This window comes from Mustela nigripes, chromosome 6, assembly GCF_022355385.1.
Source record: "Mustela nigripes isolate SB6536 chromosome 6, MUSNIG.SB6536, whole genome shotgun sequence".
Lineage (NCBI taxonomy): Eukaryota > Metazoa > Chordata > Mammalia > Carnivora > Mustelidae > Mustela > Mustela nigripes.
In genome coordinates this window covers 105,369,718-105,393,960 of record NC_081562.1, presented here as the reverse complement: position 1 = coordinate 105,393,960, position 24,243 = coordinate 105,369,718, and the positions used below count along the sequence as shown (strand labels likewise).

The window sequence follows — 24,243 nt, the reverse complement described above, 5'->3', positions numbered from 1 at the left end:
ATATACCTTATATCCACAGTATGCAACACTCTACAGGTTCCAAGGTATTTTCCTACACATGACATCATTTAACAAAAACCTCCTGACATAACTATTATACTGTTTATAGTTAAAAAAAAAAACAAAAACAAAAACTGGAGGTTAGCCAGTTTCAGTGAGTTGCCCAGTTAGGACCAAGAATATCAATAATGTTCTAATCTCTCTTGCAATTAGATCCAAAGTTCCAACTGTTAAAGTACAGGAGAAAAATGAGTTGAGACAAATAACTGCAATCAGAAAAATTAACCAGGGCAAATGAGAACACTGGGAGGAACAGAAATATACCATCTAGAAAAGTAAGATTTGAGGGCTGTCAAACAGCAAGTTCCCAATATCTAAAAAGTCATCCTGCTGGAGGAGGATTATACTTGTTCAATACAGCCCCAAGTTCATCTCAATCAGCAAATACTATAAATAGCTAAATTCTGGTTCTAGGAAAGTGGGTCAAACTGTCTAAGTCATCAGTTCATTATAATTGGACATACTTGACCATAAGCTAAATAAACCCTTTTAACAGAGAATTTAAATGAAGAATCTTAATCAGGCAGTTAAACGTTATCAAGTAAGACCCTACATCTGTATCAGACATTGTTTCAAAATGTATAAATGAACTTCTAGGGAAAAGTGATTCTAATTTTATAACTATAAAATTAGGAACAAATTTAAACTGAAATATATGAAAAGTTCTTTTTCAAAGAAAATACTAATATGCATATATATGGAGGCTTTTATTCTAAGCAATTTTTAAATTAATATTCAAACAGAGGAAAATATATAAAAGATATAATAATAAACACCAATGTACCATGCAAATTTAACAAAACTTAATCTGCCTCCAGTTATTTTAAATTATATTAAATACTATTTAATATATATATGTTGTGAAGTAATAATAAATATACACAAACTCATTAACTTATATATTCCTTATATATTATATATTCCTTATATATTCCTCCTTATCTCCCTTCACCTAGAAGAAATTACTTTGCTGAATTTTTAATCAGAAACATTAATTTCCCTTAAAATAACAGGTTCTACTGAGTGAGTATATCAAATTTACCTACACACTCTTCTCTTAATGAACTTTTGTATAATGTTTCCTCGGTTCTGTTTTGCTTTGTTTTTCTACAGCCAAACAAGGCTACTATGAACATTCCTACACATACCCTGGAGTTCATCTAAGGTGTCTGTATCAGGGAGGGTATACTTATGTTTAATTTCATAACTATTTTCCAAAGCAATTGTATCAATTTAAAAATCCAACAGCACTGTTCAGGAAATCCAGTTGCCGTATTTATGAACATTTGATACTGTCACAGACCTCTAATTTTTGACAACATAGCGTAAAAGGATAGGTAAAAAGTTGTTTCTTAATCTGGTCTTATTTTACATTCCCCTGATTACATTCAGATAAATACTTATCATATTTATTTGTAAGGTATACTTCCTCATATTATATATGTTTCATTAATAGATACATAGGTTATAAAAGTATAAAACCATGTATCCTGATCTAATATATGGGGGCATGCATAAACATCAAAATTAAATGTTCAACTCTGGGACAAATGGAGGACAATAGTACCTAATCAAGTGAAGATATGCCAAGGAACATCAACTATATTTGAAATTTTCCTTTTTTTTTTTTTTCCAATAATGTATGTATGTATGTGTTTGTTTGACAGAGAAATAGAGAACACAAGTAGGCAGAGTGGCAGGCAGCAGGAGAGGACGAAGCAGGCTCTCCACCAAGCAGGGAACTCGACACGGGGCTCAATCCTAGGACCCTGTGATCATGATGTGAGAAGAAGGCAGACACTTAACTGACTAAGCCACCCAGGCGCCCCTGAAATTTTACTTCTTAAGCTGAATAATTACCATTATTTATTTTATTATTCTCTATATTCTTCATATCTTTGAAATAATTGTAAAATATAAAAAGAATATATTAACACATAATTAATTAGCAGGAACTTAGGAAACATAGCACCTATGATTTTTCTTGAAATATTTTCAAAGGAATTCTAGAGCAACCAATAATTAAATAAAAATTTAAACCTTGGGGTATGAAGCAGGAAGATGGCAGCAGAGTAGGAGGACCCTAGTCTCGCTTTGTCCCACAAACACAACTAGATAACTATCAAATCATCCTACATACCCCAGAAATCAACCTGATGACTGACAGAACAAACTCTACAACTAAAGGGAGAGAAGAGTCCACATGGGAGAAGGCAGGCAGTATGAAGACATGGTTTGGGGGAGACAAAGATCTTTGCAGAGGGAGGAAGGTGTGGTCAGAGAAAGGTGAGAGAGAAAGAAAGGAGCACAAGGGAAAGCACAAGGAGAGTATTTCTCCAAAGTCACTGACTTGTAAAAAGAGAGGAGGTATATTTCATGAGTTCTTCCAAGCAGTGGAGTTTTAAAGCCTGGAGTTTTAAAGGTCAGCAGGCTTGGCTGGAATAGAGTCTGGAGGGCACTGAACTACTCCTGAAGAGATGGCAGGCAAAAAACCTGAGGGCAGACAGTGTAGAAACAACGATCTGAAGAGCATCTGGGGTACAGAGTGGGGAGATCACACTTCCCAGAGCACTTCCCTGAGAGATAGCATTCACAGAGACACATCTCTGGGAACAATGGAGCTTGCCAACACCATTTCCTTCCCTTGCCCCTCAGCATACATACAGAGCTAACTGTGGGAAACAGCATAGCACCCACACTGGCTGCTTAACTTATATTAAGCCCTACCCCACTGGGCTCTAGTGGAACTGCCCTTCTCAGTCACACCTGCCTCAGTCCCAGTGCAGCAGGACCCTGTCCCAGAAGACCAGGATTAACCCCCATCCATACCATGTCTCCAGACCATAAAGTTTTGCAGGGCCTCAGTTATGGTGGAGATGGTGACAAGTCTCATTTCACAAGCAGACCAGAGCACACCTAGCAAAAACTTGTCACATTCAGGCCAGGGACCAAACACTGACCACAGCAGGCAAGGAAAGCCCCTATAAATGACTGGCCTGAAGGACAGAGCAGCCAGAACACAAAAGCAGAGCACCTGTAGCACACATAGGAAACAGTCCTTGACAGGTCTCTTCCTGGGAAATACATGACCTCTTCTTTGTAAAGCCATTACTTTCAGGAAGATATATAACTGTCTTTTCTAACACTCAGAAGAAGGCAGAGACATAGATAAAATGTGAAGACAGAGGAATTTATCCCAAATGAAAGAATAAGATAAGTCCATGGCCAGAGATCTTTGTGAAACAGACATAAAGAACACACCTGATGAAGAATTTAAAGCACCAATCATAAGGATACTCACTGGCCTTGAGAAAAGAAGACATCAGTAAGACCCTTACCACAGAGATAAAAGAATTTTAAAAGAATCAAAAGAGATAAAGAGTGTAATAAATGAAATTAGAACCATGCTTGATGCAATGACCAGCAGGCTGGAAGAAGCAGAGAAACAAATTAATGACCTAGAAGACAAAGTAATGATAAGCAATGAAGCTGAACAAACAAGAGAAAAGAATTATGCCACACAAGAACAGATTTAGGGAACTCAGTGACTCCACCAAACATAACAACATTCATAGTATAGAAGTCCCAAAAGAAGAAGAGAGAAAAGGGGCCAGAATATTTACTTCAAGAAATAATAGCTGAGGGTCATCTGGATGACTCAGTCAGTTTAAAGTCTGCATTTGGCCCAGGTCATGATCTCAGGGTCCTGGGATCAAGCCCCATATCAGGCTCCTTGTTCAGTGGGAAGCTTGTTTTTCCCTCTTCCTCTGCCTGCTGCTCCCCGATTGTTAGCGCGCACTCTCGCTCTCTCTATCTCTCGTCAAACAAATAAATTAAAATCTTAAAAAGAAAGAGAGGAAGGAAGGAAGGAAGGATAGATGGATAGCTGAACACCTCCTTCATCTGGGAAAGGACAAAAACACCCAGCTCCAGGAGGCAAAAAGAACTCCCCTCAAAATCATTAACAGCAGGCTAACACCAAGACATACTGTAATTACATTTGTAAAGTACAGTGATTAAAAAAAAATGTCTTAAGGCAGCAAGACAAAAGGAGTCATAACTTACAAGGGAAAACCCCATAGGCTAGTTGGAGAGTTCTCAACAGAAACTGAGCAAGTCAGAAGACAGTGACATGATCTATTCAAAGTGCTAAATGGGAAAAATCTGCAGCCAAGAATACTCTATCCAACAAGGCTATTATTCAGAATAGAAGGAGAGAGAGAGTTTCCCAGACAAACAAAAACTAAAGGATTTCATGACCACTAAACCAGTCCTGCAAGAAGTATTAAAGGGGACTCTTTGAGTGGAAAGGAGAAACCAAAAATGACAGTAATAAAGGTAGGAAAAACAAAACCAGTACAAATGAATACTTCCCTAAAAATCCATCAAGGAACTCACATAAAAAGGATATAAATATAATTACATATACCTAAAACATGGGGAGGAGAAGAAGAAAAAATGAGTTCAAACTTGAATGACAATCAACTTAATACAGACTGATATTTGGGAGTGCCTCTGTGGCTCAGTTGGTTGTGTGTCCAACTCTTATTTCAGCTCAGGTTGTGATCTCAGGGCCATGAGATGGAGCCCTGCATCAGGCTCCATGCTCAGCAGGGAGTCTGCTTGAGATTCTCCCTCTCCCTCACCCTCTGCCCCTACCCCTCATGCTCACAATCTCTCTCTAAAATAAATAAATAAATCTTTTAAGTCTACACACACACACATATATATACTGATATTCGCAGAAGAGGTTATATACAAACCAATGGTAACCATATCAAAAGCCACTAATAAACTTGCGAAAAATAAAGAGAAAGAAATCCAAATACAGCACTATAGCAAATCAGCAAAACATGAAAAAGACAAGACAGGATCAGAGGAAATCTCCAGGAACAACCACAAAACAAGTAATAATTACACACCTATCAATAACTGCTCTGAATGTAAATAGATTATATGTTCCAATCAAAAGAGAGTTCAGAAGGGATTAAAAAAACAACACCCAAAAAGACTCATTTTATTTTTTTTATATCTTTTTTTTAGATTTTTTAAAAAATTTATTTATTTGACAGAGAGAGATCACAGATAGGCAGAAGCAGGCAGAGAGAGAGGGTGAAGCAGGTTCCCTGCTGAGCAGGGAGCCCAATGTGGGGCTCAATCCCAGGACCCTGAGATCATGACCTGAGCCGAAAGCAGAGGCTTAACCCACTGAGCCACCCAGGTACCCCTATTTTAGTTTTTTAAAGATTTTATTTATTTATTTTACAGAAAGATAGCAAGAGAGAGAACACAAGCAAGGGAAGTGGGGAAAGGGCAGGGAGCCTGATTCGGGGCTCGATTCCAAGACCTTGGGATCATGACCCGAGCCAAAAGCAGACGCTCAACAACTGAGCCATCCAGGCGCCCTGAGATCTTTTTAGGCCTAAAGACACATCCAGATTGAAAGTGAAGGGGAGATGGAGAAACAATTACCACACAAATGGGTGTCAAAAGGAAGCTGAATACCAATACTTTATCAGACAAGCTAGATTTCAAGGACTGATAAAGAGAGACAAGCATACTATATAATAATAAAGGGGACAATTCAACAAGATATAACAACTGTAAGAATTTATGTACCCAACATGCGAGCACACAAATATAAAGAACAATTAGTAACATAAAGGAAATAATTGATAGTAACAAAATAATAGGGAATTTTAATGCCCCACTTACATGAACAGACAGCTCATCTTAGCAGAAAATCAATAAGGAGGCATGGCATTGAATAACACACTGGACCAGCTGGACTTATCAGATCTATTCAGAACATTCCATCCTAAGACAGCAGAACAAACATTCTTTTCAAGTGCACATGGAACATTCTCCAGAACAGAACATGTACTAGGTCACAAAACAGGCCTCAATAAATACAAAATGACTGAAGTTATACTATGCACCTTTTCTAACCACAACACTATGAAACAAGAAGTCGACCTCAAGAAAGTCTGGAAAGATCACAGACATGGAGGTCAAACAACATGCTACTAAATAATGAATGAGTCAACTAAGAAATCAAAGAAGAGGGGCGCCTGGGTGGCTCAGTGGGTTAAAGCCTCTGCCTTCAGCTCAGGTCATGATCCCAGGGTCCTGGGATCGAGCCCCGCATCGGGCTTTCTGCTCAGCGGGGAGCCTGCTTCCTCCTCTCTCTCTGCCTGCCTCTCTGCCTACTTGTGATCTCTCTCTGCCAAATAAATACATTAAAAAAAAAAAAAAAAAAAAGCACATGGAAACAAATGAAAATGAAAACACAATGGTCCAAAACCTCTGAGATGCAGCAAAAACAGTTCTAAGAATAAAGTTTATCGCAATACAGGCCTATCTCAAGAAGCAAAAGAAACTTCAAATAAACAACCTAAACTTACACCTAAAGGAACTAGAAAAAGACCAATAAACAAAGCCTATGGCCAGCAAAAGGAAGGAAATAATAAAGATTAGAGCAGAAATAGAAACTTTAAAAAAATATATAGAAACTTTAAAAAAAAAAAAAGAACAGGTCAGTGAAACTAGGAAGAGCTGATTCTTTGAAAAAATTAATAAAATTGATAAACCCCTAACCAGACACATCAAAAAGAAAAGAGAAAGGACCCAAATAAATAAAATCACAAATGAGAGAGGAGAAATACAACATCACAAAAATACAAACAATTATACAGGAATATTACTGAAAACTACATGCCAACAAATTGGACAACCTAGAAGAAATGAATAAATTTCAGGATTTTAAATGATCAAAACTAAAACAGGAAGAAACAGGAAATTTGAGCAGACCAACTACCAGCAAAGAAACTGAACCAGTAATCAAAAATCTCCCAACAGACAAAAAAAGTCCAGGACCAGATGGCTTCACAGGGGAATTCTACCAAATATTTAAAGAAGAGTTAATACATATTCTTCTCAAACTATTCCAAAAAACACCACACTTTACCTTCTTCTGAAGAACATTAACCTTCCTCTCTTTCACATCCAGCATGTCCTTGAGGTCATGTATCTCTCCAGCTTGTGTCCCCTTCTCCTCAGCCATATCCTGAATTTGTTTTGTCTTCTTATTCAACATAGTTTCCTTCTCTTCCAAACGCAATCGGAGAGCATCCACCTAAGAATGTGACATTTTTTACAATTGATTAAATGAAAAGAAAGGAACGTAATTCTTCCAAATACTTGTGTATAGTTGCCCAAATGATATTTATATAGTAAACTTTCATTAGAATGATAAAATGCTACTCTAAATATAAATATAGCTATTTAGAAATTAAATCCTAAAACCTATGAGCACTTTTGTAATAAAAATAAAATTTACATTAGTTAAATATACCATGATACCAGGATAAATAGATCTGAATCAAGAGACAAAACTGAGAACTGTCATAAAGAAATTGAGTTTTGCCACTTCTACTGGAGGCTTTAAACAGATTCCCAGGCCCAGCCACCTGAGTTCTGATTCAGTGGGTTTGGGGCTTAGGAATTAATTTTTCTAACAAGTTCCCAGTGATGCTATACTGATTTAGAAAATCTAAAATTAGAAAGAAAACCATAAACATCATCAAGCATGACACTCGCTGTATCACATAATAGAAACTAGAGGTAGAATATGATGCTTTTGAGACCAACAATCCCATAAGGCACTATGAAATCACACAAAGGAAAGCAAAGGTCCACTTTCAGGCCCAGAGACTAGTTAGCTAAAGTCTGGCATCAGTAAACTCTCTCCCCCAAGTTTAATAACAGCTTTGACTAAATAGAATGTTTAAATAATTAGAAATCTAATGAAATCAAGTAAGTCTAATGACAGTACTTATTTTTAAATCCATTCGAAGCAAATTTCATTAAGCATACTCATACATCAAATTTATTTGGGGTTTTTGTTTTCGGGGGTGCTTTTTTTTTTTTTTTTTTTTTTTTGCTTTTCCACTAATGATTTACAATTCAGCAAAGAGTTATACAATTATAACAAAACAGAGAGGTGGATTTCTTTCATCTTAAGACAGTGTTTTTCAATAGAAATATAATGTGAGTCATATATAAGCCACATATGAAATTTTAAACTTTCTAGGAGCCCTATTACAAAATAAGAAAGAAACAGATACAATTTTAATAATACAACTTATTTAATCTATCTAAAATATTATCATTTCAAACCCATAATCCATATTAAAAATAATCAACTATTTTATTTTATATTCTTTGTTTCATACTAAGTCCTAAAAGTCCAATGCATATTCTAATTTTTATATTTATATCATATCTCAATTTGGATTACTATATTTCAAGTGCTCCACAGTCACATATGGCTGGTGGCTGTTACACTGAAAGTGCAAATCTAAGATACAAGTATATTTCTATAAAACATCCTTAATCTTGAACTTGTCCTATATTATTTTTCCTGGCTGTCTGTAGATTAACCAACCCACAAAGAAAAAACCGGTAACATGGGTAATGACTCATATTTAGAGCACACCAAAACTCTCAGGGAAAATCTAATATTACATCTAAGCTGTAAGATGTCTAAGAACCCATACCGTGTGTATGGTAGTACTCACTGCTAAGTACTATGCAAAATTGTCCTACAAGATTAGTCTCATTTGAGACTCTATAGTTAAATCATTATGTACTTACAGATTATCTTGGACTATGCTGGAAAGGGAAAACATGTAAATAAACCAAGTTTCATTCTGCTAAACTACACTTCTATCAACCATTTCAATACCACTCGTCCCACCAAACCAGATACTGGGGAAATAATCTTTGTAAGTTCCATTTATAATTCTTCACCACAAGTTCTACCATGCTCCCTCAATAAATACTTTCCACTTCTGACTTTCCTCTATTCTAATAAATGATATATGGTAACCTTGTTATATTCTGGAAAGGCCCACCTAAAAATTTCCAAACATTTAAATTCTTATTTCTGAAACCACCATTTTTTTTCTTCTATACCTACTAAAACTACTCTTCGTGCATAGCATTACCTCTCATCTATCATCTCTTTTTCATCATTCATCCCTATTCTGGTTTGTCTTTTCTCCCAGTCTGAGCAATCCTTTCCAACACAGTGTCTTATCATCTCCTTTCTATTTTAGCCATACTTATTTTATAAATCTTTACTTCTAAATTAAATGGTTTTCTTCATTCTATCCTTAGATTTCTGAACCTTTCTGCATATGGTCATGTATATATAGCTTGCCAACGCTATATACAGTATATTAAAAATCCTCCCAATTCTGTCTTCAAGCACTGTACCTTCTTCACTTGCATCCTCCCTGTGGACAATTGCACTTTCCCATGGCAACCTGGGAAACTGACACTTAGGAAAGACAGATAAAAATAAGCAATAGAGTAGGAATTTAAGATTAACTGGACTGTCTCCAGATCCTACAATCTCAGCGACTAATTATATACTACTCCACTAAGAGCTAGACAAAAAAAAGTAAATATGATTTCATATATATATGAAATTCTAGAAAATATACACTAATTACAGTAATAGAAAAGAATAGTAATAAATCAAGGGTTGCCTGGGAAGAGGGAAAAGGGGAAAGTAGTGAAGAATATCAGGGAAAAGCGAAAGAAAAGGATTACAAAAAGGCGCAAGAAAATATATGGGGGGCATGTTCATTATCTTAACTGTGGTACTGGAAGAAAATACAGGAAAATACTTTTAGGACACAGAGGCATGTAAGGTTTCATGTTTAAAGAAACAGAAAAGATGTATCGTAAGAAAAAATAGTGGTAAATCCAACTCTGTTATAATTTAAAACTTTGCATCATGATACCATTTCATGGTGTTTGTTTTATTTTTTTATCTATATTTCATGTGCCTAAAACAGGTCTTAATAGCAATAATATTAAAGAAAATAGATGAATATTTACACTTGCTTTAAAAATGTAAATATTTTATAAACTGACAAAATTAAGTAAGGTCCAATACTGAACTTCAATTTTTTAAATTTATGACCATTTACAATCCCTCAAAAATATTTAAATATCGGGACGCCTGGGTGGCTCAGTTGGTTAAGCAGCTGCCTTCGGCTCAGGTCATGATCCCAGCGTCCTGGGATCGAGTCCCACATCGGGCTCCTTGCTCAGCAGGGAGCCTGCTTCTCCCTCTGCCTCTGCCTGCCATTCTGTCTGCCTGTGCTTGCTCTCTCCCCCTCTCTCTCTCTGATAAATAAATAAAATTAAAAAATATATATATTTAAATATCTAGGTATAACAAAACATGTAAAGTATCTATATGCTGACAATTACAACTAATAAGAAAGACCTGTCTAAATGTGTTCTTTCCTTGAATACCTTATGAAATGCATGTCAAGATAGCCAGCCTACTTAAAATTTTCCTCAGGGACATGGAAAAAGAAAAGATAAAGTAATAAAAGATAAAAGTAATAAAGTAATAATAAATGTTTTGCTGACAAACAGGAGAACTACAATAAATCAAGCCCAGTGAATCCACAAGATGTTACCACTAAAAATGTCCAGTTTGGGTGCCTAAATTCAGCACTAAAGATCTCACAGCAAGAATTAAAATCTAGTGCAAAACAAAGATGAATGATGTGATTTCCACAGAGTTCCCCAATAGCCCTATCTAAAGTGCATGATGACAAAAGTCTTTACATTTCCTTGGTTTTTCTTCACCAACCTATTAAAATCAGAAACAGGAACACCTGGGTGGCTCAGTTGGTTAAGCAGCTGCCTTCAGCTCAGGACATGATCCCAGCAGCCTGGGATCGAGTCCCACATCGGGCTCCTTGCTTGGCAGGGAGCCTGCTTCTCCCTCTGCCTCTGCCTACCTCTCTGTCTGCCTGTGCTCACTCTCACTCCTCTCTCTCTGACAAATAAATAAATAAAATCTTTAAAATAAAGAAAGAAAGAAAGAAAGAAAGAGGGAAAGAAAGAAAGAAAGAAAGAAAGATAGATAAAATCAGAAACACTCTACCATGCAAAGAAGCAAAAAGGTCCACAAGACAAATGTCAGAACTGAATACGGATTCAATTTGGAGTAAAGGACTGCCACCATAGAACAAGGACTTTTGTGGAATATGAAAATCAACAACCAGCCTACTTAAGATGCCAAAAGAGCCAACTGACCCTTATCCATTTGGCATTCAGGCACAGCTCAACTGGCCTGCATAGCTACTAATCCTATTTGACAGTATCAGATTTGGTTCCTGTTAGCTGAATCCATTACAGGGCATCAGTCACGGTTATTCAAGAGGGTGCTTACTGAACCCACTGACTCTTCTGCACAAAGAGGTCAAAGTCTTAGCAAAGTATACATGTCAAAAATTTTAAAAATAAAAAATCCTATGCTAAATCATTTGTGCCTAACTTCTACATTCTAATTTGTATTCTGTATACTGTATATCTTACTTCTAACGTATCTACCACATATCCCAATAACCTCAAGCAAAAACCAAACTAACTCACCAAAAAACACTTCACACAATAGTCCCAAAGTGCATTATTAAATTATTTTTATAAAGACAAAAAGCCCAGATATTTAAACTTATAGGTAAGTCTTAAATGCCTAATTTCCTTGTCTCTCAGTTCTTCTCTGCATTAATTTCAAAAAATGAAATGTTTTCCATCTGTGGGTAAGGAATCAGAATAGAGCAGGAATACATCCCTGAGCATTTCCAAATGTTTCTCATTCTGATAGTACTAAAGTCCCATAGAACAATAACTGTAAGACCTCTTGTTGCTGCTTCTTTACCAAGAGAACCTAGATGGCCTAGCTGCATGTTTACATTAGATCCCTCACTCAGTTAAGTGACCCGTAAATGTGCCAGTGCTAACCAGTCATAAATACCTGCATGCCATTTTGAGGGAATGTCAGGTATGAGACCCACAGGAATTGGTGAGTGAAAAAGGCCAAAAATGAAAACTCTTGTTTTCATCTTACATCTTACATCTTCAGTGTAAGAGTAGCTGGGAATTCAGTCTTTCACATAAAAAAATCTCATATCACAAATATTAGGTACAGAAATTACTCAAGTCCATACTCTAATTACTAAGTGATCTTTCCTTTACTAGTTATTTAATCCATACTCTCTTTCTTGGTCTGCTTTTTTTGGGGGGTTTTTTGTACAATACAGAATTTAAATGTGCTGATCTGGAGATCTAAGATAAAAATAACCACAAAAACCACTCTGCTACTACTAGATTAATTGCTCTGAATTCTACACTGATCTTTTTGGTCAGTAGTGAGCTAAGTTCATAGCACAATTTTGCGTGGGGTCCATATTTTGCAAACCACAAAAAACATATTCAGGAAAGCCCCTCAGAGACTAGCAGGACACACAGTCATCACCCTAATACCATACCTGGCAGGAGGAATAAGACCTTGTTTATTCAATTCAAATGCATGGAAGAACAGCATCCACCTACCTTGCCAAGAGTCAAGGTCTGTGGCAAGCAGGTTATGCCAACTTCAACAAAAACAGAAGGTTTTTCTCTATAAGATTTTTCTACCAATGGACATGAGCAGAAAAATGGCTACCTTGCTCTTTTGGCCTCTCACTTCTGAGCACAAAACTATTATTTATCTTAAGTTATCTTAATCTTCTTTCATTTTACATCAATAAATACATCTATCTAAATACACATGAGCACTAAGAATTGCATGGATACAATGGCTTATTTCCTTTAACTCCTAACTTGGCTTTGCCAGTATGTTTCACTCCTCTTTAACTCTCTGACCCCACTGGATCAGTTTTCTTCACTGGATCCTCTATCATTTTCCCCTCTTCACGTCTTACTTTATATAACTTCCTCTGGAGGAACCAATTCAATCCTAGGCTTTAACCACCACCTCCATAATAACAACTTCCTCATCTTTACTCCCAACCCCAACAGTACAAAAATCTTGAGGTTCTAACAAAATAATCTTCCTAATCCAGTTCTCCACTGAATATTTAGTTTAGAATAAGATTTTTAAAGAACCTTTTCTTTTAAAGAACCTTTAAATATCACCTAATGTGGTCCAACATAAATGTAAGTTAAATCTTTTGGTATTTATTATATTACTTTCTGCATTTTTTTCCTATATTTGGCATTATTTCATAAAATTTTAAAAAATTAATAATCTAAGCAAATTTTGTTTTTTTAAAAGGTTTTATTTGACAGAAAGAGAGGCACAGCAAGAAAGGGACATAGGAAGCATGGGAAGTGGGAAGCAAGAGACCTGCTTCTCCTTGCTGAGCAGGGAGCCCAATGCAGGGTTCTATCCCAGGACCCCGAGATCATGACCTGAGCCAAAGGCAGATGCTTAACAACTGAGCTACCCAGGTGCCCCTAAACTCCTCATTTTAAAGGTGATGAAATCAAAGCCCAAACTAAGTGATTTGCCCAAGATCACTAAGTATAATTTCCTATCACCATATTTCTCATTGTTCTCATCTAGAAAAGAGGCTGAATGAAGAGTATTGGGCCATGGGATTGACAACATCCACAAGTAAACCTTTTTAAAAGGCTATTTTGACAAACTGCACTGAGCTCTGTTTGAAGCTTCCTACCTGACAAAAAGTTGAAGAGCTCAGAAAAACATCAAAAAGGCCAGGGTTACAGATGTGCTATTCTACAGTACACAGTACAGTTTATCAGTACTTTGCACACACACACACACAAAAAAAAAAGAGGCTACAAATTGAGACTTAAAAACCAATGTCAATATTGTCTCCACCCACTTTACCCTAAAAATTCATAATCTTTGTAAAATAATCAAGTTGTTTTAAAGACAACATAACAATGTACAATGTATACAATAACAAACTGTATTCAGCTATGTAGTCACAGTAGAAACGTTATATTGATCTCTGCAAATCTGATAAAGCAAGACAGCCATCATAGTTCTTCAACCCCGACCCCTCTAAGCCAACACATATGTAACACTTCCTTATTAAACCTTATACCCCTCTCTGTGTGGAACCCTTTGAATCACAGAAAGAGACAATATCCTCCTTAGAAGGACCTTTAAAGGTCACCTGATTCAATCTTTCATCGAAATCCCAGGTCTCTATATCCCCTTTATTTTTTTTTTAAAGATTTTATTTATTTATTTGATAGAGAGAGATCACAAGTAGACGGAGAGGCAGGCAGAGAGAGAAAGAGAGGGAAGCAGGCTCCCTGCCAAACAGAGAGCCCGATGCGGGACTCGATCCCAGGACCCTGAGATCATGACCCGAGCCGAAGGCAGCTGCTTAACCCACTGAGCCACCCAGGCGCCCTCTATATCTCCTTTAAACAGGCTTCTCTAGGGGCATCTGGGTGGCTCAGTGGCTTAAAGCCTCTGCCTTCGGCTTAGGTCATGATCCCAGGGTCCTGGGATCGAGCCCCAGATCGGGCCCCCTGATCAGCAGGGAGCCTGTTGTCTCCTCTCTCTCTCTCTCTCTCTCTCTGCCTGCCTCTCTGCCTATTTGTGATCTCTGTCTGTAAAATAAATAAATAAATAAATAAACAGGCTTCTCTAGTATTTGAAAACCTCTAGCAAAACCCAGGTACAGAGTTCTTCTCTAGAGGCTGCCCATGCTCTGCTTTTACCAGGCATAAAAGCGATCTCTGATCTCGAAGTTTAAAAAAATATTTTTCTGTAATTTTATCGACTGGCCCAAGTTCAACCCCTCAAGCTAGATGTTCTTCCACATAACAGCCATTCAGATACATGCATCTATCATGTACTCCCAAAAGCATTTCTTTTCCAAGCTACCCTTCAACTATTCCTTAATATGCCATGGTTTCAGACTCTTTACGTCTAAACATGCTTAAATATACCAATGCCCTTTAAATCATTATACCCAGAATTCAGTATGTTATGGCTGATTACTTCACCCTTACTTCTAGACACTTACAAAACAACTGAAGATTGCATATGTTTTTTTGTTTTTGAGGGTGTATTCTGGCAGTCACTACACAGATACTGAAGAATTACTGAAGTAGACTGTTTTGCTTTTGTCAGATTTTATGGGTTTGGTTGGGATTCTTTTGTTTCCTGGCTAGGGTTTTTTTTTTTTTTTTAAGATTTATTTAACTATTTATTTGAAAGAGAAGATGACATACACAGTAGTGGGGGGAGGGACAGAGAAAGGAGGAGACAAGCAGATTCCCTACAGAGCAGGAAGCCTACCTCCCAGCTTGATCCCACCCTGAGATCATACCTCAACCAACTGAACCACCCAGGCACCTCTACTGGCTAGCTTTTTTTGGAGAAAGGGAGGGAGAGAACTCTAAAGATTTTTACAGTTATCCTATTAAATTTTTTATCCTGCTTGGTTTAGACATTACTCTGCTCTTTAAAGATCTTTCAGAATGCTAAATTTCTTATCTAACATACACATTAACCCCCATATTTTTTCCATCCAACTCATTAATAAAAATATTTAACGAGGAGGAGTCAAGTTTAGAGAATACATAATATCACCAGAAGCTTTTACATAGGTTACCATATATCATTAAACACCATATTTGGGGAAAAGTCATTTTATAGTTATGAAAAAACCTACAGTTATGAAGAAACCTAATTATCACCTTAACTAGCTTACATTTCTCCATCTTACTTACACTGCCTTGCCAGTGCCTTGAAGAGGTAAAGGTCTACTGTATCTCTCATAAATCCCTGATCTTCCAAAACTAGAAATACTGCCAAAGAATAATATAAAATTAGCCCTAGATGACCTAGTTTTAATGCTGACTTTTAGCGATCACCATTCCAAATTCAAGGCCCTCCAACAATTCTACCCTAAAATAGCACTTAGGAAAAAGAGAACAAATAGAAGGTTGATGGAGGGATGTGGGTGGAGGATGGGCTAGTTGGGTGACGGATAATAAGGAGGGCACTTATTGTGATGAGCACTGGGTGTTATATGTAAGTGATTAATTACTGAATTCTACTCCTGAAACCAATAATGCATGTACATTAATGAATTAGAATTTAAATAAAAATAAAAATAAAAAGATGTTGTTTCAAGTTCTTAAGTGAACGGAGGCCGCTGGTCTTTGAATCACACTTTGAAGAGATCTCTTGAATGCTTTCTTAGAATTTCTCTTTTCACACATTTTGGGCCCTCACTTTCATTTTTCCAACACTAAATACACAGCCTACTCCTTTTAATTCTATGATAGAAAAGACAACAGCAATCTAGATGCAGAATTTCACCTGCTGTATCATTTAACAACTCTATACCAAGAACCAGAAGCAAATGACAAGCTCACCCTTTTATGATCTTCCTCCGAAAGTCTTCTCTTTTATTGGATAACATCAATTATTTTGAAGTTTTGATTTTTTTTTAAAGATTTTATTTATTTATTTGACAGAGAGAGATCACAAGTAGGCAGAGAGACAGGCAGAGAGAGGAGGAAGCAGGCTCTCTGCCGAGCAGAGAGCCCCATGCAGGGCTCAATCCCAGGACCCTGAGATCATGACCTAAGCCGAAGGCAGAGGCTTTAACCCACTGAGTCACCCAGGCACCACTGAGTTTTGATATTAATGGCATTGTTGTTATATGAACTATGCCAAATTCTTACATTGATATTTGATTTTCTTTTCCTGTCACATTAATCTCCCTTTTCTACTATTCTCTCTTGAATCTCACTCCTTTTTTGTAGAACAATTTTGTTTTTAGCAGTTCTTTATATGTGATCCATTGGTAGTAAACTATCAGTTTGTGTTAGTCTGAAAAATAAAAAGTCTTTATTCTACCTCCACTGATGAATAATAGTTTCACTGGGTTCAATTATGTGTTGCCAAAGTTTTTCACTAAATTTGAAGATTCCACTCTACAATATTCTCTCTTGCTCCTGTTGTTGCTCTTAGAAGGCCTGCTGCTGGCCTGTTAATCCTTTGTAGGTACACTATGTTTCCTCTCTGGTGGTTTTTAAAATCAGTTTATCTGTGATTTATGGTAGTTGTGGATATCTTCCTGCTCAAGAATTATTTGCTCCTAAATTGAAGGTCCATTCCTATCATGTAATCAGAAATATTCACAGTAATTACATCTTCTAAAATTGCCTCCCATTCCCTCTAGCCTCCCCTTTTGAAACTCCCATATTATGTTAGATTTCTATTTCAACACACTTCTCTTTAATTCCTATCTCTTAATGTGCCTTATTGCTTTTTGGATATAATTCCTCAGATGTATCTTTCAATTCACGAACTTTTCCTATAGCATTCTCTCATCTGCAGTTAAACCGCTATACTATTCTTTCACTTTAGTTATTAGGTATTTCGTACCTAAAACACTTTTTTGGGGTGCCTGGGTAGCTCAGTGGGTTAAAGCCTCTGCCTTCAGCTTGGGTCATGATCTCAGGGTCCTGGGATTGAGCTCTCTGTTCGGCGGGGAACTTGCTTCCTCCTCTCTCTGCCTGCCTCTCTGCCTGCTTCTGATCTCTCTCTGTCAAATAAATAAATAAAATCTTAAAAAAAAAAAAAAGTTTACAACACTTTTTTGTTCCTTAATAACCTGCCTGGTATTATTTGTAGTGTTTTTTCCTTTGCTCATATTTTAAATCCTTCCTTCATATATTTGATATTGATCGTATTTACTGAGCCCTAAAAGTACATGCATTAATTCATTTTACTCTTAAAATACTCTAGAAGGTAATGTTATTATTCTTCTCATAAATAGGGACATTAAAGCACAATAAGTATAAACTTACATAACAAGTAAATGGCAAAGCCAAGACTAAAAGACACTGAACAACTAGAGCTAGTGCTACCTTTATTACATTGCCTCAGGTTTTCCTCTCAACAGTCCTCAAACAATAGCCCAAGAAGCTGTATCTTCTCCATTCTAAAGAGTGTGCCTATGCTTACTACTCCATCCATTATTTTAATCATTTCATTTATGGTCTCATTCTATTACCCAATGTTCCTAAGGGTCTAATCACTCTATTTGTTCTTACTTCTAATACTGGTTCGGGGTAGATTAAATTCCACAGGTAATTAAGTAATTTGGGATTGCAAATTCATTTAAGCAGAGCTCCCATCTATGGGATTCTGTATGAACCAGGCTAAAATCAGTGTTAACAGCAGCTGTGCAGGGCACCTGGGTGGCTCAGTGGGTTAAAGCCTCTGCCTTCGGCTCAGGTCAGATCCCAGGGTCCTTGGTTCGACCCCCGCATCGGGCTCTCTCCTCACTGGGGAGCCTGCTTCCCCCTCTCTCTCTGCCTACTTGTGATCTCTCTCTCTGTGTCAAATAAATAAACAAAAGATTAAAAAAAAAAAAACCAGCAGCTGTGCATATACAAACTCAAAGCTTATGAGAAGACACCTTTCTTCTGACCCTAAGACCAGGTAAGTTAGTTTCTCACATTGTCAACTAATAGTGTAGAAGAAACTTTTTCTAGTCCACTTATTCCCAGGAAAGTCCTGGATTTACACAGGAGTATCAGTTTCAAAACCCTACCCCATTTAGGGCCAAGGTCCGCTATCAACATGTCACCATTAAAATCTAAGTCCCTCAGTTACCAAAAAGAATAACCCTTCAGAACATCCGTAGTTTAGAGTCCTTGCTGACAGATGCATAGTGTTGGAAGGGATGGGGAAAAACAGGGACATCTGCCCTGCCAGAGAGATCTGCCAAAACAACTCTGAGAATCAATGTGGTACATACACCATAACCAACACACCTCACGGTAGTTACACAGTCAGAATTAATGCTTTCAAACGCCTATCAACTTGAAGAAAGAACTAAATTACTCATAATCCTCAATTCACTTAGTTCTATTGTTGTCTTATTTTATTATTTTTCCATCCACATCCAATATCCACTCCTCATTCAATACACATCCATTCTGTGTGTGATGTTACTAAATGTGCATATAACTTAGAAATATAGAGGCTTATTTTTAAGCCTCTTTAAATTTAAAAATATGTACATATTTTTAATTTATATGAATGCTTTATACCTCATTCTCTTACTTTTTTAAAAAATATGTATCTGTGGCCCTATGAATACTTCTAGATCATTGCTTTTGACTTTTACATAGTATTACATAGTATATATTCACTGTATTTCACTTATCTAACCCCTCCAGTAAAAAACCATTTGGACTGCCTTCAATCCCCTGTGCTATAGTGAACAACCATTTTTTTTTTTTTTTAAAGATTTTCTTGATTTATTTGACTGAGAGAGACACAGCAAAAGAGAAAATACAGCAGGGAGAGTGGAAGAGGGAGAAGCAGGCTTCCCACTGAGCAGGGAGCCTGATACGGGGCTTGATTCCTGCACCCTGAGATCATGACCTGAGCCAAGGGCAGACATTTAAATAACTGAATGATCCACCCAGGCGCCCCTATAGTGAACATCCTTATACATGTCCTCCTGTAGACCAGTGGGAAATTTTCTCTAGGGAACATATCCAGGAGTGGGATTACTGGAACCAACTATGCCATCTATGTTCCTGTTAGCTTCCTTACAAACACTGAACATTGACTCATTTTCTAATTTATACCAATTTGAACAATGGAATGTAGCTTTTTGTCTCTGAAATTTACATTTCTTTGTTTACTAATGAGACTGAGGATCCCATGCTATATTTATTTGTTAACCACTTAGGTTTCCTTGTCTGTTACTTGTCTATTTAAATCCTCTTTCTCCTTATAGTCTCTTTTTCTTACAGACTTACAAGCATCCTTTTTTTATTCTGTATGTTAATCTTTGTTATTTTGGGAGGTGTGAAAATACCTTCTCCCAATGAGTCACATATCTGTTAACTTTGTCAGTAGTGTTCTTTCTTGAACAAAAATACTTAAATTTGATGGTGTCACTTAAGATTTCTCACCTAAGATACATTTTCATTGATTAGCTATATGGTTTAGCCTTTCACACTGGGGTCTTTAATCAATATGGAGTCCACTCTATCTGGCACCAGGTAGGTGGCCAATTTTATTCTCCATATAGCAAGCCAGTTTTCTAACACACACTTAATTAGCACTAGTTTATGATGCTCCCCTCTACATACATGTTTAAACTCTTTATTATTATTATTTTTTTCACTGCTCTATCTGCCCATTCCTGTACCAGTACTATACCATTCTGGGGTGCACTGACTGGTTTAGTTAGTTATATGGCTCTGAAGTACATTTTCAGAGCTATTAGAGCAGATCTCCCTTCTTTTCCTCTTTTTCTTCACATTAATGTTAAGATAGTTTTATTTGTCCATATAATTTTTAAAATTTTTCAATTGTTGTAAAATATACAAAACATAAAATTTGCGATCTTAACCATTTTTAAGTGTACTGAACTCAGTGACATTCACACTGTTGTATATCCAATCTCCAGAACTCCCTTCATCTTGCAAATCAAAACTGTTCAATAAAAAAACAAAACAACAACAAAAAAACTCATTCCCCCCAACTCATAGCAACCAACATTCTCTGACTTCTTTAGAACCTTCTGTAAGTGAAATAATAATATCTTTTTGTGACTCGCCCATGTAAAACTTAAGGTAAAATTAGTTTCTAAAAATTTACTGCTGGGAACATTTCAGTTGATGTATACACTAACTTAGGCAGAACTGATATCCTCACAGTATTAAATTATACCACCTACTGATATCAACAGATCCTCTGAATTTTTTTCTTCATCCTCCTATAGAGTCTTGGGCTTTCTTGCTTTTTTTACTTTTTTGGAAAAACTTAAATGTAAAAATGATTATTTATCTTTGAATTTTTGATAAGCCATCTGAACATAGGATTTAGAAGGAAAAAGGGTTGAGACTGATTAGCAATTTAATTTTCATAATGATCATTATTCATATTTTCTATTACCTCTTGAACCTACTTTGTTACATTTTCCAGAAATGTATTTGTTCTGTATTTTCAAGCTTATTAGAATATAATAATCTTTCATTATTTTTAAATTGTATGGTACTAGTAGTTACTTCTTTATCATTCTATAAGAGATGATCCTATCTGATTAGCCTTTTTAAAACAACTAACAACTTATCTGATCCTCTAATGATTCCTGACTTAGTTTCTATTATCCTCCATCTTACTGTTTCTTTGGTTTTGGCTGTTGTTTTTTTCCTCGTCTCCTGGTTTGCATCCTTAGCTTATTTGCTTTCATTCTTTATTGCTTTCTGATAAATATAACAAGACATTTCCCTCTAAACACTAGAGGATTAGTTATATCCCACAGATTTTCTTTTACTTTCTATTCGTTTCTGAGATCAAGACTTGGGATAAGATCAAAAGGCAAACACTTAACTGACTGAACCACCCAGGCACCCCTATTCTAGTCTCCCTTAACTCAAAGTATATTTTCAATACTAATCCAAAAGATATGTGCGCCCCTATATTTATTGCAGCAATATTTCCAACAGCCAAGATATGGAAGTAATATAGCGTCCATAAGTAGACAAAGAGATAAGGAAAACATGGTAGATATATAAATGAAATATTACACAGCCATAATAAAAGGATGAGATCATGGCATTTGAAACAACATTGATGGACCTATGCTTAGTGAAGTAAGTCAGACTGAGAAAGACAAATACCATATGATTCCACCCATGTCATCTAAAACAATGAACAACAACAACAAAAAGAAAAAAACAGAATTAGACCTATAAATACAGAGAACAAACTGATGGTTGCCAGAGGTCAGGGGAGGGGGGAGTTATGCAAATGAGATGAAAGAGAGTGGGAGGTATAGGCTTCCAGTTATGGCATAAATAAGTCACAGGAATAAATGAAAAGCATTAGGAATACAATGATATTGTAACAGCAATATAATAGGAAGATGGTAGCCATTCGTGTGTTGAACACAGGATAATGTATAAACTTGATAAATCACTATACCTGAAACTAATAAACACTGTGTATCAACTATACCCCCACAAAAAAAGTACTATATTTTCAGATTCCAGATTTTAGTTTTTTTTTTTTTTTTAAGATTTTATTTATTTATCAGAGAGAGGGAGAGAGAGCGAGCACAGGCAGACAGAATGGCAGGCAGAGGCAGAGGGAGAAGCAGGCTCCCTGCTGAGCAAGGAGCCCGATGTGGGACTCGATCCCAGGATGCTGGGATCATGACCTGAGGCGAAGGCAGCTGCTTAACCAACTGAGCCACCCAGGCGTCCCAGATTTATTTTAGTTTTATGTTGCAATTCTTCATTACTGATTTCTAATTTTGCTGCATTAAGGGTCAAAGAACACAGTTCATGAGACTTTAATTCTTGGGAATTTTGACATTTCCTATGTGGCCTAGTGCCTTTAACTATTATAACTATTCATTAAGTTCTTAAAATCAATGCATATTCTCTGTTTGTTAGTGCAATATTCTACAGAATACCTATTTGAGCTTATTAATGTTACTGAAATTTTCTAAATTATTTTTTATTTTTGCTTCTTTGATCAAGTTCTAAAAGGAACATGTACTAACGACCAACTGCAACTGCTGATTTATCTGTTTCTCCCACTGTTGTTTTATACACTTAAAGGCAATACTCTTAAATGCATAAATGTTTACAATCATTGTATTTTCTTGATCTACTGTTCTTTTTATCAATATGTAGCATTCCTCTGTGTGCTTTATAACTTCTTTGCTCAGTCATTTAAGCATATGACTTTTGATTTTGGCTCAGGTCACAATCTCAGGGTCATGAGACTGAGCCCCATGTGGGGCTCCACAATCAGCATGGAATCTGCCTGTCCCTCTTCCTCCGCTCCATACCTCCGCACCCCCCACCCTCGGCTCATACTAACTTTCTCTTTTAAAAAAAAGAAAAGATCATTTAATTAGTGGTATCTGGATGGCTCAGTCAGTTAAGTATCCAGATCTTGATCTCAGTTCCGGTCTTGATTTCTGGGTCATGAGTTCAAGCCCCTTGTTGTACTCCACACTGGGCATAAAGCCTACTTTAGATAGATAGATGGATAGATAATTTAACTTATGTTAAAATAAATTAGATTCAGAAGACACATTTTCTTGATATACCTTTTATTTATAAAAAATTTTCCTGTTCTTTTATTTTTAATTCTACTATTTTTTGCCTTATGCTTAACTCTTATTGACAATATATTCTGCATCTTGTTTTTTAATCCAACTGAGGTCAGTATTTTAATCTAAGTTTAATATATTGCTTTTCTCATTATTCATACCATTTTGGTCAACATTTTTCATGGTGTCTACATATCTCTCATTTTTCCCTGCCCTTTCCCCTATTCTTTTCTATTCTCCACTAGATAAACTGAGAGTTTTATACTTAAGATTTGAAACTTATACATTGTTTTATTCCCCTAGCATATTAACAGCCATACTTACACTTATATTTTCCTGTCATCTTCTTAAGCTTATCATTATCTGTATCCCTTCAAAAGAAGACACTGCCCCATCACCACTATGAACAGTGCCAACTCTACCATTTGTAACTGGGGGACTGGTGGTGGTAGGCAGGAAGCCCCCAAATCTGAGAACCTCTAGTGTAATAATATGTATCTCTACTCTGCCAACACTTTTTCTGAGGTGATCTTCTACTCAGGTATAGGTAATGTGGAGGAAGAAGGGGACACTCAGAAGCTAATCAGTACCTCACCAATATTACACTACAGCACCTGCCTCACCACCACCCCATGACTCGTAACAGGCTAAGGACTGCTCAGAGTGGTGATGGAGCAATGATCCACCTAGAACAATAAGAGAGAAACAGTTACTGAAAAATAACCCAAACCACCTCATGATGCCAAATCCTCTTTTATACTGAACAGCTGTTTCACTCATACACATATATTCAGATTCCTCACAGGGAAGCATTATAGCATTATGATCAAGAACATAAGTTCTGGGGGCACCTGAGTGGCTCAGTGGGTTAAGCCGCTGCCTTCGGCTCAGGTCATGATCTCAGAGTCCTGGGATCGAGTCCCGCATCGGGCTCTCTGCTCAGCAGAGAGCCTGCTTCCCCCTCTCTCTCTGCCTGCCTCTCCATCTACTTGTGATTTCTCTCTGTCAAATAAATAAATAAAATCTTTAAAAAAAAAAAAAAAAAGGATACAATGTGCATTCCTTCAGCCTTTAAAAAAAAGAAAAGAACATAAGTTCTGGAGTTTCAACTGGTCAAATTCTAAATCCCAGGTAATCACTCAACTACTCATGTAACCTCAATCTCTCCAAGCTTCAATGTGCCCATCTTCAAGATGTTACGACAATT

The 24,243-nt window shown here is 36.7% G+C and overlaps 1 protein-coding gene across 13 annotated transcripts in view; it reads right to left on the bottom strand.

Moving 5' to 3' along the window:
* The window catches only part of ERC1 (ELKS/RAB6-interacting/CAST family member 1), a 552,388-nt gene that overhangs the window by 397,296 nt on the left and 130,849 nt on the right, over positions 1 to 24,243 (bottom strand). For all 13 annotated transcript variants that reach the window (XM_059403881.1, XM_059403878.1, XM_059403884.1 and 10 more), the window contains one exon: positions 7,028 to 7,195. In XM_059403881.1, the coding sequence (XP_059259864.1) occupies positions 7,028 to 7,195 (168 nt within the window). The remainder of the gene's footprint in view (positions 1 to 7,027; positions 7,196 to 24,243) is intronic.